This window comes from Eptatretus burgeri, chromosome 3, assembly GCF_056783735.1.
Source record: "Eptatretus burgeri isolate ZD-2024b chromosome 3, Ebu_testis_v1, whole genome shotgun sequence".
In the NCBI taxonomy this organism is placed as follows: Eukaryota; Metazoa; Chordata; class Myxini; order Myxiniformes; family Myxinidae; genus Eptatretus; species Eptatretus burgeri.
In genome coordinates, this window is record NC_140963.1 from 107,115,694 (window position 1) to 107,129,494 (window position 13,801).

At 45.6% G+C, this 13,801-nt stretch overlaps 1 protein-coding gene across 5 annotated transcripts in view; it reads right to left on the bottom strand.

Annotated features, from left to right (window-relative positions):
- The window catches only part of MBLAC2 (metallo-beta-lactamase domain containing 2), a 99,440-nt gene that overhangs the window by 21,145 nt on the left and 64,494 nt on the right, over positions 1 to 13,801 (bottom strand). The window contains exons 1-2 of one of the 5 annotated variants that reach the window (XM_085874872.1): positions 11,702 to 12,021; positions 390 to 622 (exon numbers count right to left, since the gene is read on the bottom strand). In XM_085874872.1, coding sequence (XP_085730998.1) covers positions 390 to 622; positions 11,702 to 11,895 — 427 coding nt within the window. In that variant the 5' untranslated portion in view covers positions 11,896 to 12,021. Of the gene's footprint in view, positions 1 to 389; positions 623 to 11,701; positions 12,042 to 13,801 lie in introns of those variants that run through there. The other 4 variants (XM_085874871.1, XM_085874868.1, XM_085874869.1 and 1 more) reach the window with 4 other exon arrangements.

Here is a 13,801-nt window from a genome sequence, read left to right on the forward strand (position 1 = left end):
CATTGCCAAACCACTGTCAAAGGTAACGTGTTTGTAAAAGAGCAAGGAGCCTGCCAGGTTTAGCAGTATCAATCAGCGTTCGTAATGGCTTGACAACCTTATGGGCCAGGTACTTCAGGTACTTCAGCTCAACAACCTTATGGGCCGGGGACTTATCTGCAGCACATCGGTGAATTCCAAACCCTGCATTTAATCCAACTACACTGGCTTGTTGTTTGATAAATTTTGTGTCACTGGTTGATTGTGAAGAGAATTTCCCCATGAGTAAGTAAAAAGCTGGCACGGTACCAACATTCTCTGGTAGGTGAATTAAATTTCCTTCCTTGGGATCAAAGCTGGCTCATTACTAAGCAAGAGAATCAGCATTTATGACTTGTGCTGGTCCTCACCATCTTCCAAACTACGAGAAGGAGTTGTGGCCTGGAGGCAGAAATCAGAGGCTCTCCAGCCAAGATGCGGCGGCTGCACAACTTCACTATCCGACAGCCACGTGACTGCCTCATAGTCGTCGCCTGCTTCTAGGGCAGGTACTTCAGCTCGATGCAAGGCTGTGGCCTGGAACTGATGCATACCGCCAGCATGGTCGAAGTGTATGTGTGTGGCAACAGCAAGCAAAGGCTTCCTGAAACAGCAAGATGAGAAGTTTATTGCAATCACAAAATATAGAACATTCCAATAATTTATTTTAACCATTAAAGATTTATTGGAGCATTCTCCTCCTCACATTAAAAAAAAAATACTGAATTTCCTGGCCGAGCAATAACCACAAAAAGTAGCTCAACTCAAGATGCTGACATTACCCAAGCTTAACAAAAACAGTTGATCTGATTCAATGTTGCTCTACTGTAGGAATTTTATAAGAAACAACTATTTTTACAGTTGTTATGTGAAACAAAAATATATTTTACCACTTGCACAAACAGTGAAAACAGTACACAAGTAAAATACAAGTGCATTTAGAATTTCCTTTTTAAAGAATGAACACACAAAGGTAAAGTTGAAAAGTGGCCAATTGAGAGGGATTAAATGTTTGGAGCTGCAGTAGCAGAGGAGGGAGACAAGTACGTTTTTCACACTTGAAGAATAACACGAAAGTGAGTACTTGAATCATACTGCCTTTTGAAGGCAGTTCAATTTCACTCTTCCCTCCATGGCTTTCAGCTGGCATTGCACCACCAGCACAACCACCATATATATGTCATCCCCATTCTATACCTGTGATAATTGAACTTAAACTACTCTACAAGGAATCCTAACACAGCTATCATCTCTCATTCTGGTGTTCCACAGGGAGGGAGATTCAGCAATGCGTGCTTCGGTGTTGTTCCCTCAGATGGACGTTTAACTGGGCGTCCCGTCTGCTGGCATGAGTTGCTGGACATTAAAGACTCCACCACACAGCGCCACACCCCATAATCCAGTGACTCGATGACTCCAACGTCTATCGACCTCTGGCTCACAAGATGCGGAGACATGAATATCACTGCCAAAGTAAGTGAATCTCTCCGTGACGTCAACTTCCTCACCACAAACAAGTTCAGACAAGATATCAGCATGCAAGATGTTATCAGTCATGGAAAGCCTGGATGTTAGTTTTGACCCAATAAACCTGTAATCCCCACAGCTCTGACTCCTCATTCAGTGCTTTGAGGGCCCCCAAAAGGATATCCAGCATCTCCGCAAAGATGACTGCATCATCTGCGAAATCAAGGTCCAAGATCTTGACATTCCCAAATGAAGCAATGCAACTTGATATCTCCGACATCTTCGCCAGAATAGAGTCAATACAAGCGCTGAGAAGTGTGGGGGCCAGTACAGACCCCTGATGAACTCCAATAACAACTGGAAATAAGTCAGAGATGGAACCACCACACCTCACAACACTCTCAGTACCAGAGTATAGTTCAGAAATGAGGTTGAACAGTTTTGGTGGCACCCCGTGAAGACCGAGAATCCTCCAGGGGGCATCCTGATTTGAACGCTTTGCAGAGATCAACATAGGCTGCGAGCAACCCTACTGAAATTCTCGTCTGCATTTGATGAGGTCGGAAAGAGCAAGGTCAATACGGTCAATCGTTGATTTCTTTGGTGCAAAGCCCGACAGCTCTGAACGCTGGAGCTCAAGCAGATTAGGGTGAACCCCATCAAGAATTATCCGAGCAAAGACCTTGCCTGACACTGAATGCAGCGTCACCACTCGGTAGTTGTTGCCATCCTGGCGATCACCCTTCCCTTTCCAGACAGGGACAACAGGGCCCCCTCTTACGGTTAGTTGGGATGATGCCTGTGCTCCAAATAGAGCACAGAACTCAACTCTCTCAGAACTACTCAACCACAAATTACACACTGTTTCACCAAGAGAGACAATCGGGCAGTTAATAAAGATTAGCAAAAAGAAATGTAAATTCAAGGCAAATAGTGTCACAAAAGAAAGCTCTTACACCGAGCACATAAGCCCCCATAATCAGTCAACTTAGTCACAGGTTATAACCACAGGCACCCCAGTCATTCTGGGAAAATGAGATAAGATTGATAGACAGAGGAGTGAAGCACGTGGGGTGTGGTGTCGACCCCATATGAGCCGGCCGGCTCACCTGGTAATGAACAGGTTATGTAGTGTGGTCGAGTGAGAGGTGCAGGTGAGACGTGCGGTATATGCAGGTGAGTATAGTGCGAGTTATGAAAAGGAATGTTGTGGACTCTGTTGATACTCCGCAAAACCAGGATAAGTCAATGAGGTGTATGCGGTTGTCAGGGCCAGAATATAAGGTGCGTGTGTACGGCGTCTAAGGAAATAATTTAGCTCTGAAGAGAATTAATGATGATCCTCTTGATGCTCCAGTTTGTGGATGGATTTAATAAAGACAGCAAAGGAGGTAATATTGTTGTGGGCCGAGTTTCGGTGGCGATAAACGACCACTAGGTGGAGCAGTGGAGTCGTCTCCCACCGAACACCCAGAATTTAGGTCGTGACTCTCGGACAACTCCGAAAGGTCACGGGTCACTTAGAGGACCGTGGTCGCCAATATTTTGACGGCGTGCGGTAGGGTTCACTTGTCTAATTCCAATTTACCTAAGTACTCACGCCGTCCAACTACCGGGGAAACCACAACCTCGGCCGACTTTGTCCGAATCGAGTCGCTATCACCGACTCGGATCCGGCGTAACCGAGCGGAAGTTACCAAAGCCACGCCGGACCAAATGAACAATTTACGGCACGAACGGCCTTACTATTTCTCAATACGCACCTTGCTAGGTCAATGGGAGAAAGCACAGAAAACGAGATGGTACATTTAACATGGGTTTATTACAAATAATAATCGGGAAGGGAGACAGAGCAGCGTTATCACGAATAAAGAAATGTAATGTACAATGAACAAGACACTTAACGATTCCACTTACAAACGGGGCCCACGGACAGACACACACCCAAAAGAAACTAGACCCCGTGGGTCTTTAGTCGGTAGAGGCGGGCCAGGGTACCTGTCCCACCTCGTGCGGTCACACCAACCCGAACCACAATGGTGGGACTTGAACCCACGACCTTGGCGTTGTCAGCACCAAGACTGCAGACCGCTCAACCATGACGACAGACCACGCCACAATCGCCACCAAGACTGCAGACCGCTAAACAACGACCACAGACCGAGCCGCAATTGCCACGAACACTCCTCTTCTCTCTTGAGGTGGGAGCGGTTTCTTTCCTCGCCACTCGCCTCCTGATTGCATGGTTCCATCGCGCGATTCGCTGGGCATTCCTCATTGGACAGGCCCACGGTAGGCGGGGCAACTCCTACCTTTCTGGGGCGGAGTCGGATCTGAGGCGATGGAGGCTCCGCCCACGCCTTCAGCCAAAAACACATGGGCAATGGTGACCGGGTTGAGTGAGGGTGGTGTCGTTGCTGTCATTGTCGTTGTTGTTGTTGTATAAAAACCTAACTAAAAATAACTCATGGCACACACAAAATTCCCATTAGACAGGAGGGATTCTAACTATAAACACATACTTATCGAAATAACTGAACTACGGGGACTCTGGCTGTCTATGTGCAAAAGGCTTCCAGCTTCCAGATGATATTCCAGAACAATATCAGTGAGGAGGTGGTCAGCTTGGTGCTCAGCGCCCCTTACACGGTGTCCTCAGCACTCATTCCGTGGCATTCTCAGCACTCGTTCCACTGTTCTCCTGGTACTGCACTTGGCACGATTCACCTTGAGCTCTCTCAGAAGGACTCAACCAACTTCTCTAAACTATTCAAGCACTACTCTTTGAACTCTCAAATTCTCACTGCCTCTTGTTTCGACTACTAGGCATTTTATGCCATGCACGTCCGAACGTCATGCACATCCGCCTTCCGCAATCCAGCCACTTTGACTGTCTGGCGCTCTGTGATCCAGTCATCGTGATTGGCTGCAGGGGCGCAGGAAGGGATCTGGGGGAATGGGGGGCAGGGGACAGGCCGCTGGTGCCTCGGCGGCATGGCAAAGACAGGGAAATGAGTCTGATGTTTACCTTACCGCGGAGCTGCACCCAATTTTGTTTTGCTGCAGAGGGCACCGTGTTTGGTACATTCCATTGAAGCATTGCCGGATGGACATGTGCTGTTTGTGGTGTGGTTTGTGGAGTGAATGTTGTATATAGTTTGAGCTAGACAAAATAATTCAGATAGAACTACACCAGCGCATCCTTATGAGTTGGTATGTGTCGTCACAATATGATCAATAAACAAAGTTATAAATATTCAGGGAGCTACCTTATTGCTGAGTTCTAGTTTCTCACAATCTGAAACTTTCCAACCAAGATGTGAAGAAGTAAACCAAGTTCCAAGAGGAATGATAGTCAGCTGTCTGTGAATAGCCCATCCATCCAGATAATTTCCACCAACTAAACGATTCCCAAATGAACAATGTGGAATACCATCACGAAGTGGAAGACTTCAGGCAACTCTAACCCTAAATATCAATCTGGAAGACCATCAAAAAATACCTCTTTTTCTTCCTCTTATTCTCGAAAACGCATGTTGGATTGGAATCAAATTAAGAATTCCATTATATTGGTTGCATCATTCATGAGGTATAGTTGTGCCAAGGATGTGGTGCTCCTGTCCAAGGTACCAGCACACAATGGCCTACCATTTTTGACAGGCACCATGGGATCTTTTTAGTCCATCCGCTAATGCTATAGTCATAGACTCCTATAGAGAAGGACCGGCACGTCACGATCTCGGGGTTTGTAACTTGAGTCTGAAGGATTAACTTGAGTCTGGGGCTAAAATGACTTCTCGAAGGGCTAGAGACACGATCTCGGGATCCATATAGGGGTTTTTGAGGACGGCGAGTTCAATAGTGTCATTTTCAACACCACCTGAGGTCATCTTCAAGGTCAAAAGGTCATATTTCAAGGTCAAATTACTGAATTTTGGTATTTTTTGCCCGTTTTTGTGTCTAACTCATAGAGGAAAACTTTTGTAAAGTCTCTGACAAAACATGACATTGTGCACCTACTGTACCTACTTGCTGATTTCTATCATCGTCAACTAATGTATGTTTTGTTTCTTTCTCTTTCAGAAACTGTCCAGCTGGTGATCTCACAGGATCTTTGTGTTGTTTCCTGCTTTGGTGACAATATGCCACGTCATTGCAGCTGCTTTGGTTGTAGAGGAAACTATAATGGGATGCCTTATGTAAAGGTCATATCCTTCCCAAAAGATTCTGAGGAGAGGGAGAGATGGATATTGGCAATGCCAAATGAGAAAGAAAGCTTGAGGTGCTTAAAGGATATATATAAAAGACATTTCAATTGCGATTGGGTGTCAGTTAGGGGTGGCAAACGACCCAAAGAACAACCATCAATATTTCCTGGAGTACCGAAATCAGCTTTGAAGCAGGTGACCTCAGCCCCATGCCCAACATCATCTTCTACGTCAAAATCAAGAGCTAAGAAGATGCAGGCAGCTGATGAGGCTGCAGACAATATCCAAGATTTAGACCACTTCTGTGCTAAAATCAGCTCCTATTTTCCTGGCATTAACGTCATAAAAGACCAGGAAAACCTTTACCTATCAAGAACTGATGCTACTGGACAAACTGTCAAGCAGTTCTTTCATTTCCAACAAGTTCACTCACCTTTTGGATTTCTATTCTTGAATAGAGTTGAGAAAGATGGCATTGAGGTGCCCAAACGACTTTTTCCTTTGCAGAAGAACAGCCTGCTCTCAAAATGGTCCCAGATTAGATCCATAACTGACCAGGTAAACATCTATGAATGCACAAGCAAGGAAATTCTTCAGCTTGTAATAAGCCAGCTCTGTTGGATGACTGAGGCACACGAGCTTCCTCATTTCACGTTCCTTCTGTCGCAGCTGCATCTTATGTTCAAACCTCTTGATCATCATACTATGATTTTCGCAATGCAGCTTCACAACATATCACCCAGTGCATACAAAATGATTCGTCGATCCGGCTTAATCATTCTACCATCAACAAAAAAGGTAAAACAGATGCTTGCTAGTAGTCAGCAGGACTCCAACCTCAAAACCTTGTTCGACCAGCTTAAACCACAGCAGCGTTTGGTCAATTTAATGTTTGACGAGGTAAAGCTGGTCGAGCCATTGCGATTTTCTGGAGGGCATGTTGTAGGATATGCTCAAAATGCAGCAGCGGGTGGTGAACATGAAATGCTTGCTTCACATGCTATGGTTGTTGAAGTTGCCTGCCATTTCGGTGGTCCACGCTATATTCTACGCATTTTGCCCTGCAAAAAACTAACTGCCGATCAGCTGAAGGAACTCCTTATCGAAGCTGCATCAGCTGTAGTTTGTGCTGGCGGTACTGTGATTTCTCTGATATGTGACAATTGCAATACCAACCGCAGTGTTTATTCAAAACTTGGAGGACCAGGAAGTTGCCAAGTGCTGTCAATTCAAGAGCAATCTATGTTCTCAGTGTACGACTACGTGCACATCTTCAAAAATGTTCGCAACAACTGGATTACTGTTGATGGCAAGACACTCATTTGTTGTAGATGGTAATGAGTAGAAAGCTTACTGGAGTGATATTCAGAAGGTTTATGAGATTGACCGGGCTTCTCCTATTCGCTTAACCAAGCTGACACACACCACTGTTTTCCCCCAAGCCCCTTCAACGCCAGAGCGTACCATTGGTATGCCAAGTGTTCAATGACAAGACTGTAGCTGCTTTAAAGACCTTCAAGGATTCACTGGGCATCAGCGAAGGCACAATCATCCTCACCCAGATAATGAGTGAGTGGTTCAAGATGATGAACGTGAAAGACTTTCTCAGCTATCCATCTGCGCGACGAATCCAGACAGCCTTGGACAGCAGACTGTACAAGTTTCACTAGGCTGGAGCAGGCCTGCCAAATTATATCTACCTGCGCATGGCAAGGAGGTGGTGGTCATAAGCTGAAGCAAACTCAGCAAACTACTGAAGCCTTCACTATGTCCACACGTAATAATGTGGATGCTGCCAAATTGCTTCTGGCAGAGAAAGACTTTGACTACGTTCTTCCTGCTATATTTGCAGATGAAGCCTTGGAAAAGTTTTTCGGCCAAGCCAGGCAAAGAAGCGGTGGAAACTTCTACATTGACGTAGTTGACATTATGGCTGCAGCAAAAATTGTAAATTTTCAAACACTCATTAAGCATGACGTTATGCCCGAATCTAGTTCTCGTGTGATTGATTGCGACAAGAACTGTACAACTTCCATAAATCCAGATGAGCGAAGTGAACTCATTGACGAGATTACTCCTCAAGACACTCAGGATCTCTTGCGGTCTGACGATGCCCTTAAGCATAAAGTAGTTTATTTGGCCGGACACCTTGTTTATAAATATGGCGATAGCACTAGTATGGAGGAGATCATTGATGATGAAGATGGTAACGAGGTGTCATCTGAGTTTCTAGATAATTTGAATAGAGGTGGATTGAGTGTGCTGACTATGTCAACCGTCTTTTTTGTACATAATGCCTATAATTTGTATGACAAGACTAAAATGCGTTGCCGATTTCATTTTACTGAGCTGTTATCCTCTGTAGATGCGCCTTTAGCTCGTAGTAATGCTGCATATACTACTTTAGCTAACATTCTATTGAAAGCTCATGTCCTCAATGTAAGTGACAAAGAAAAAGCTTTGGGATGCCTCAGGAGGCAAGAAAAGCTGTCCAACTAGTGATAGACATAGACACAGTTGTAATAGGCATAGTGTTGTGGCATGCATATAATGTTTATGTAATACGATATATGACAATAAATATCAAAGTTTGACAGCTCTACACACTTGCATCTTATTATAATCAGCAATCTCTCACCGTTTATGAGTTAGACACAAAAACGGGCATAAAATACCAAAATTCAGTAATTTGACCTTGAAATATGACCTTTTGACCTTGAAGATGACCTCAGGTGGTGTTGAAAATGACACTATTGAACTCGCCGTCCTCAAAAACCCCTATATGGATCCCGAGATCGTGTCTCGAGTCCTTCTGGAAGTCATTTTAGCCCCGGACTCAAGTTAATCCTTCAGACTCAAGTTACAAATCCCAAGCATGGGAGGTTCCAATCCTTCTCTGTCGGAGTCTATGGCTATAGTAGACAAGACACCCAAGTTTGCAAGCAGCAGCAGCACCACCACCACAATGACAGTTTATAGTTGGTTCAGGATTCAAACCCAGACTCGACATCTCAAAGGCAAGCATGCTACTTCTGCACAATCTTCACAACTGAAAAAAAAAAAAAAAATATATATATATATATATATATATATATATATATATATATTTATATATATATATCAAAAATAAAAGAACTGTGCAAGATACAGTGAGAGAAAACCGATGGGACTGCATGACATCAGTCCTCCATGATGTGACAATAATTCAGGGAGTTATTTGAATGTTAAACAAGCATCATGGAGTTCATTCAATACCAGGGAAGAGGAGTTGCCTGCAATCCTTTTTATTAGCATGGCCAATGTATGGCATTGTTTGGCAGACTGCAACAAACATGTATCTCATCGATGTCATGGTCAATGAGATGACCTCAAAATGTGCAAAAGGGTTTAATGGGCTTTTTGTACAAAATGTGAAAAAGTTTTCTCAGATCATCCCCAATCAAAACCATGATCTTTTCACCCCTCATTAACCCCATCCCCACCCCAAGCCCTCCTCCCAAATTTCCAGTTGTTTTCTTCTGTATCCATCTTGTCCACCCCATGCATCCTCTCCTGCCCCCCATTGCTCCCCAAGTCTCCCTCCATCTTGTCTTTCAACTCTGCTGTTTGTCCTCTTCCATCCTGATCTGTTCAGCGCACCAAGCTCTTCCATGAGCCGAGACTCTATGTGCAAAAACATAAATAAACTCGAGGGGGAGCACTCGGGAGAGTGCAAAACCTCCGCCGCCAATACTGCTGGATCACTCAAGTGAACCTGATATCTTATTCATTAAATATGATGTCAACAGTGCTGACAGTTATAGTTCTTTTCTCCAACATTTTTTTTTTGGGGGGGGGGGGGTTGGAAATCACTTAAAACATGTAAAAATGCAAAAAAAATATTTTTTTTTCTCAAACAATTTTTGGGGGGGTTGGAAATCACTTAAAATATATAGAAATCCAAAAAAAAAAAAAAAATTCTCAAACAATTTTTTTTGGGGGGTAACAATTTTTTGGGGGGGTTCGAAATCACTTAAAACATGTAGAAATGCAAAAAAAAAAAATTCTCTTTTTTTTGGGGGGGGTGTAAATTTTTTTGGAGGGGGTTGGAAATCACTTAAAACATGTAGAAATGTAAAAAAAAATTCTCTATTTTTGGGGGGGGTGGGTAAAAAATAATTTTGGGGGGGGGGGTTGGAAATCCCTTAAAACATGTAGAAATGCAAAAAAAAAAAATTTTTCTCACAATTTTTTTTTGGGGGGGGGGTGCGGGGGGACAAAGTCCAAAATTTAATGGCATGATTCTTGGACCATACCTAACCCCCCCACCAAGTTTCGTAGAAATCCGTCGAGGAGTTTTTCCGTAAAACTTCATATCACAAACAAACAAACAAACAGAAAGGGGTGAAAACAGTAACCTCCATCCATCTTCGAAGATGGCGGAGGTTAATGAAGCATCAAGTCCAGGTGCACATTTCTCAAACAGGATGTCATGGTCGAGGAGATGCCTTTCAATGGCAACCCCAAATTCTGAAGAACTAGGCCACTAGGGGATGCACTATGCAAGGAATGGCATAGAATACCCCCTTCAAGCTGTCGAAAATTGGTTGCAGAATTTATGGGTTTTGATCAAGTATCACACGTAATGCACGGTCAATAAAATCGTGTCCCATTAATTTTGGTAGATTAGTGTAAATGAGCAAAATAAAGTGCAAGCCTTTAACCACAACAATAAAAATGTATGGATGGAATGTCGGTTGAGTCGATTATGTGCCGACCTCATCAAACGTTACTTAATGTAATGTTAAAATTTGTAAATAAGCAAACAAGATATATTATAACCGCCACGCATGAAAGTAATGGCACACACAAGTGGAAATAAAAACATGATCTATTATAATCTTTATACAGTACATTACATCATTTATTTGCAAGATGAAAAGGTGCAACTTATGTTCGTTCCAAAGCATGGTCCAGATACCACCCAGCAGAATTTTGCCACATTGACATGATGAACAGAATCGGTGTGGGAAATGTGTTTACATTGTATGCATTACCCTTGGTGAGGGGAGAAAAGGGGAAGGGTTGGGGAAGAGGAGAAGAGTGAGGGGGGGAGGAGCACAAGGGGGGGAGGAGCACAAGGGGGAGGAGCACAAGGGGGGAGGAGCACAAGGGGGGAGGAGCACAAGGGGGGAGGAGCACAAGGGGGAGGAGGAGCACAAGGGGGGAGGAGGAGCACAAGGGGGAGGAGGAGCACAAGGGGGGAGGAGCACAAGGGGGAGGAGGAGCACAAGGGGGGAGGAGGAGCACAAGGGGGAGGAGCACAAGGGGGGAGGAGCACAAGGGGGGAGGAGCACAAGGGGGAGGAGCACAAGGGGGGAGGAGCACAAGGGGGAGGAGCACAAGGGGGAGGAGCACAAGGGGGAGGAACACAAGGGGGGGAGGAGCACAAGGGGGGGAGGAGCACAAGGGGGGGAGGAGCACAAGGGGGGAGGACGACATGAGGGAGAGTGAAACCACTCCACCCCTATAAATGAAACTTTCGAACCTGGGCAGTTTGGGTTTTGATCGTTTCAACAATAACACTTGAAAATGGAGAATATTTGTTTAATTTCACGAGTACAGTATATAAAACATCGACTGCCGAGGTCATAAATTAATGTTAATATATTTTTGAAGAGTAGATTAAAATTTATTAAGATATTCATGGAATCCAAGTTCGCAAAAAAAAAACGGGTTATAATAGTTGGGAAGTTCCCTGTTCATAACTGAAGGCATGACCAATAGTGGTGACATGACCAATAGTGGTGACCTGCCGAGCAGGGAAGGTTCAGGCACAACTTAAAAAAAACACCAAATGGTCGTTTCCAGAGACTGTACAGCCTTGGTGACTCCAATCTACCATGATCCATGATCAGTGCCACAAACATCCCCCCAACCCTCCCTCTCCCGCCCAGTCTCCCGAAACGGTTCACCTTTCGTCACACACACGGGTCCACGGTCAGTCTCACAAATGGTCCATGCCGCACCTGGTCGAGCTTAGACCAACTGCATTGAGATACTCCGGTAAAGACCACAGGCCGAGTCCCGTGTCCACCAACAAATCCGTGCGGCTACCTCGAAGCAGCCAGAGATTCGCACGATTACCAGACTGAAAGAACCTTTCACGGATGAGGAACACATCGGGAAGGATCTCTTCATGATGGAACCAACAATTCGCCATTATACCTCAGCGGCCTGGAGGTTTACTCCCTTTACTTTGACTTCTGTTGCACTCATGAAAATGACAGGAAGATGCTACATGTACTTCTAAAAAAAACAACAAAAAAGCAATGATTATCACATTTATAAAACACCGTCGTGGATTCCACCGGCATGTATTACACCGCTGAGTAATAAACCGACGTTTACACCGCTTTACATTACACCGCCATGTCTTACACCGACATATACACCGCCTTACATTACACCGCCATGTCTTACACCGAAACGTACACCGCCATGTCTTGCACCGACACGTACACCGCCGTATATTACACCGCCATGTCGTACACCGACACGTACACCGCCTTACATTACACCGCCATGTCTTACACTGACACGTACACCGCCATGTCTTACACCGACACGTACACCGCCGTATATTACACCGCCTTACATTACACCGCCATGTCTTACACCGACACGTACACCGCCATGTCTTACACCGACAGGTACACCGCCGTATATTACACCGCCATGTCTTACACCGACACGTACACCGCCGTATATTACACCGCCATGTCTTACACCGACACATACACCACCTTACATTACACCGCCATGTCTTACACCGACACGTACACCGCCGTATATTACACCGCCATGTCTTACACCGACACGTACACCGCCATGTCTTACACCGACACATACACCGCCTTACATTACACCGCCATGTCTTACACCGCCTTACATTACACCGCCATGTCTTACACCAACACGTACACCGCCTTAGATTACACCGCCATGTCTTACACCGACACATACACCGCCATGTCTTACACTGACACGTACACCGCCATGTTAAACACCGACACGTACACTGCCGTATATTACACCGCCATGTCTTACACCGACACATACACCGCCGTATATTACACCGCCATGTCTTACACTGACACGTACACCGCCATGTCTTACACCGACACGTACACCGCCGTATATTGGAGTAATCCAGGATCGAACAAAATGGGGTACATTAAAACAGCATGTTAATACAACATGTGGAGATCGCTCAGATGTGTCCATGGGAGGTGGAGAGGGGAGGGGTAAGCGTGAGGGGAGGTGGAGGGAAGGCAGCGTGAGGGGAGGTGGAGGGAAGGCAGTATGAGGGGAAGTGCTTCTTGCGTCCCGCTGCACCTCGTACACTCTAGATAGCATGAGGGGAAGGCAGTATGAGGGGAGGGGAAGGCAGTGTGAGGGGAGGGGAAGGGAAGGCAGCACAAGGGGAGGGGAAGGCAATGTGATGGGAGGGGAAGGCAAGGAAGCATGAGGGGAGGGGAAGGCAGTGTGAAGGGAGGGGACAGGAAGGCAGCATCAGGGGAGGGGAAGGGAAAGCAGAAATAGGTCAGGGGAAGGCAGCGTGAGGGGAAGGGAAAGTGGCGTGATGGGTGGGGAAGGGAAGGCAGCACAAGGGGAGGAGAATGGAAAGCAGAAAAAGGGGAAGGGAAGGCAGCGTGAGGGGAGGGGAAGGTAATGTGAGGGGAGGGGAAGGGAAGGAAGCATCAGGGGAGGGGAAGGCAGTGTGAGGGGTGGGGAAGGGAAGGCAGCATATGGAGAGGGGAAGGGAAGGGCGATAAAATGCGCCCAAGGAGCAACATTTTCTTTTGAACTGCCAGATTCCATATAAAATTGGGTGGGACCATGGAAAAACCCATGTTATCTACTTGGCAAATTCAAAAATAAACCATCAGTCATTAGCAGTCCCCTTAAGAGAGGGAGAGGGGTGGAGGAGCAGTGGGAGAGAGGGAGAGGGTGGGAGAGAGGGAGAGAGAGGGATGGGGTGGGAGGGAGAGTAATCGAGGTGGAAGGGATTTGGATGAGAGAGAGAGGGAGAGGGATGGGAAAGAGAGGGATGAGAAAGGGTGGGA